The 2,255-nt window shown below is 46.2% G+C and overlaps 1 protein-coding gene across 1 annotated transcript; it reads right to left on the bottom strand.

The window, feature by feature from the left end:
• Positions 1-623: 623 nt before the first annotated feature.
• Positions 624-1,562, bottom strand: LOC140109488 (olfactory receptor 12D1-like). The gene has a single exon (XM_072132016.1). It carries the CDS (start codon positions 1,560-1,562, stop codon positions 624-626), a length of 939 nt encoding a protein of 312 aa, XP_071988117.1.
• Between the last annotated feature and the right edge of the window lie 693 nt (positions 1,563-2,255).

The raw sequence follows: 2,255 nt of genomic DNA, 5'->3' as shown, positions 1-2,255 counted from the left end.
TATGAAGGCTCAGACTTGGTATATGATGGTTGAGATGACATATGAAGGCTCAGACTTGGTATATGATGGTTGAGATGACATATGAAGGCTCAGACTTGGTATATGATGGTTGAGATGACATATGAAGTCTCAGACTTGGTGTATGATGGCTGAGATGACATATGAAGGCTCAGACTTTGTATGTGATGGCTGAGATGACGTATGAAGGTTTAGACTTGGTGTATGATGGTTGCGATGACATATGAAGGCTCAGACTTGGTGTATGATGGCTGAGATGACATATGAAGGCTCAGACTTGGTGTATGATGGTTGAGATGACATATGTAGGATTTGACCTGGTGTATAATGGCTCTGAGGCACCCTCATCTAGTCTTGTCCCTGCACTGCTGCCAACCATTCTCTACCCTGCATTCTGCCAGCCCACATCCATTTACCCCCCCCCCCTCCCATCTTATTCGAGGCCCTTGAATAGAGGAAAGGAAATCTGAGTTTTTAATTGTATTTCTTCTCTTCTCATCAGGCTTCATATACACAGCAAGTGACTGACTACAAGAAGCATGCTAATGTCTAGACAGACCCATGTTCCTCTAACAATCTAACCTGCACCAGTTCTAGGTTTCCATCTACAATTTCATCAAAAGCCTTAGAAGCCCTCTCGTGGCCTTCTTGACATCCTTGTTTCTTAGTGTGTAGATTAGGGGGTTTAGCATTGGTGTGAAGACGGTGAAGGAAATGGCAGCGATCTGATCAACCTGAAGAGACTCCTCCGTAACCGGACGCAGATATGTGAAGAGCGCTGTGCCATAAAGCAAGATGACCACCATGAGGTGAGATGTGCATGTAGAAAATCCCCTCATTCTCCCTGCAGAGGAAGGGACCTGAAGAAGGGTAAGGCCAATGAGCATGTAGGAGAGCAGAGTCAGAAGAAAGGAGGCCATTACTAAGGACCCTGTGAGCAGAGACAACAATCTCACATTGAAGGTGGTGTCCGTACAAGCCAACCCAAGCAGAGGCTTTATGTCACAGAAGAAGTGAGCTACTCTGTGAGGACCACAGAAAGGGAGCTGAGAAGTAAAGAGAGTATGTATCAGCGAATGCACAAATCCTGTGGACCATGAGCCGAGGGCCATTGAGAGGCACACGGTCACATTCATGGAGGCCACGTAGTGCAGAGGTCGACAGATGGCCATATATCGGTCATACGACATAGCTGTCAGGAGCAACACTTCAGTACTGCCCAGAAAGTGGAAAAAATGCATCTGCATCAGGCAAGCCTTCAGAGATATCCTCCTTTCATGTGTCAACAAGCTCTGGAGCATTCTAGGAACAGTCACTGAGGAAAAGCAAATATCCAAGAAGGAGAGGTTAACCAGAAAGAAGTACATGGGCATGTGGAGGTTGTGGTTCAGGAGGACGATCACCACAATGAAGCTATTACCCAGTAAGTTTAGAATGTAGATGACAAGGAACATAATGAAGATGATGTTCTGCAGCAGTGGCCGCTCCGTCAGTCCCAGGAGGACAACCTCATCCACATGGCTCCAGTTCAGCAGTTGTCCCATGATCATTTGGAAGCTTGTCAGATATCATGAAAGCAAAAGCTGAATTCCAAGAGAATCCACCTCCAGGTCATCAGCAGCTGAATGAGAGCAAAACCCGAATGTGTGAAGTCTGGAAGCGAAGGAAAGACACAAAAAAAAATCCATCATCTGGATCATGGAAGAAACTATTCTCTTTATGGAGAGATGGAGACGTAAAGGCCATGCATACTTTGCTGGGGATTCTCGGGTTCTCCATGGCGGGAATAGGAAAACTTTTGCTCAAAGCTTTATATCAAGCATGACTTTTTAAGGCTGCTCTAGGAGAATTTCCAGTTGTATACAGTTCTGGAATTGCTCTATTGCCCGCCACCTTAAGGAGACCTCTTACTTCCCGACCCTAGTTACAAGCCTCTCACTCCAACCAAACCAGTTTCCTGCACTGCACTGATGAGACCCAACAAGGTCAGAACATTGTACAGCGCCATCTCCAGAGGGGAGTCTGTTCCTTCTGGAATAGATAGACTGGATTGGTTTTAATCCCGCAACATGTCAATAGGCTTCCTAAAGGTCATGCTTGTCAAGGGAGCTGCCTTACAAGGTAGCTAAGAGTAATGGGTTTCCTTATCCCATCCTAGAATGCATCCTTTGCATATTTACCTTCACAGGATATAACGGGCACAGTTGTGGAAACAGGAACGCCCTTAGCGGGCCCGC

Source organism: Engystomops pustulosus, unplaced genomic scaffold (assembly GCF_040894005.1).
Source record: "Engystomops pustulosus unplaced genomic scaffold, aEngPut4.maternal MAT_SCAFFOLD_201, whole genome shotgun sequence".
NCBI lineage: Eukaryota > Metazoa > Chordata > Amphibia > Anura > Leptodactylidae > Engystomops > Engystomops pustulosus.
This window is presented reverse-complemented; position numbering and strand designations above follow the sequence as displayed.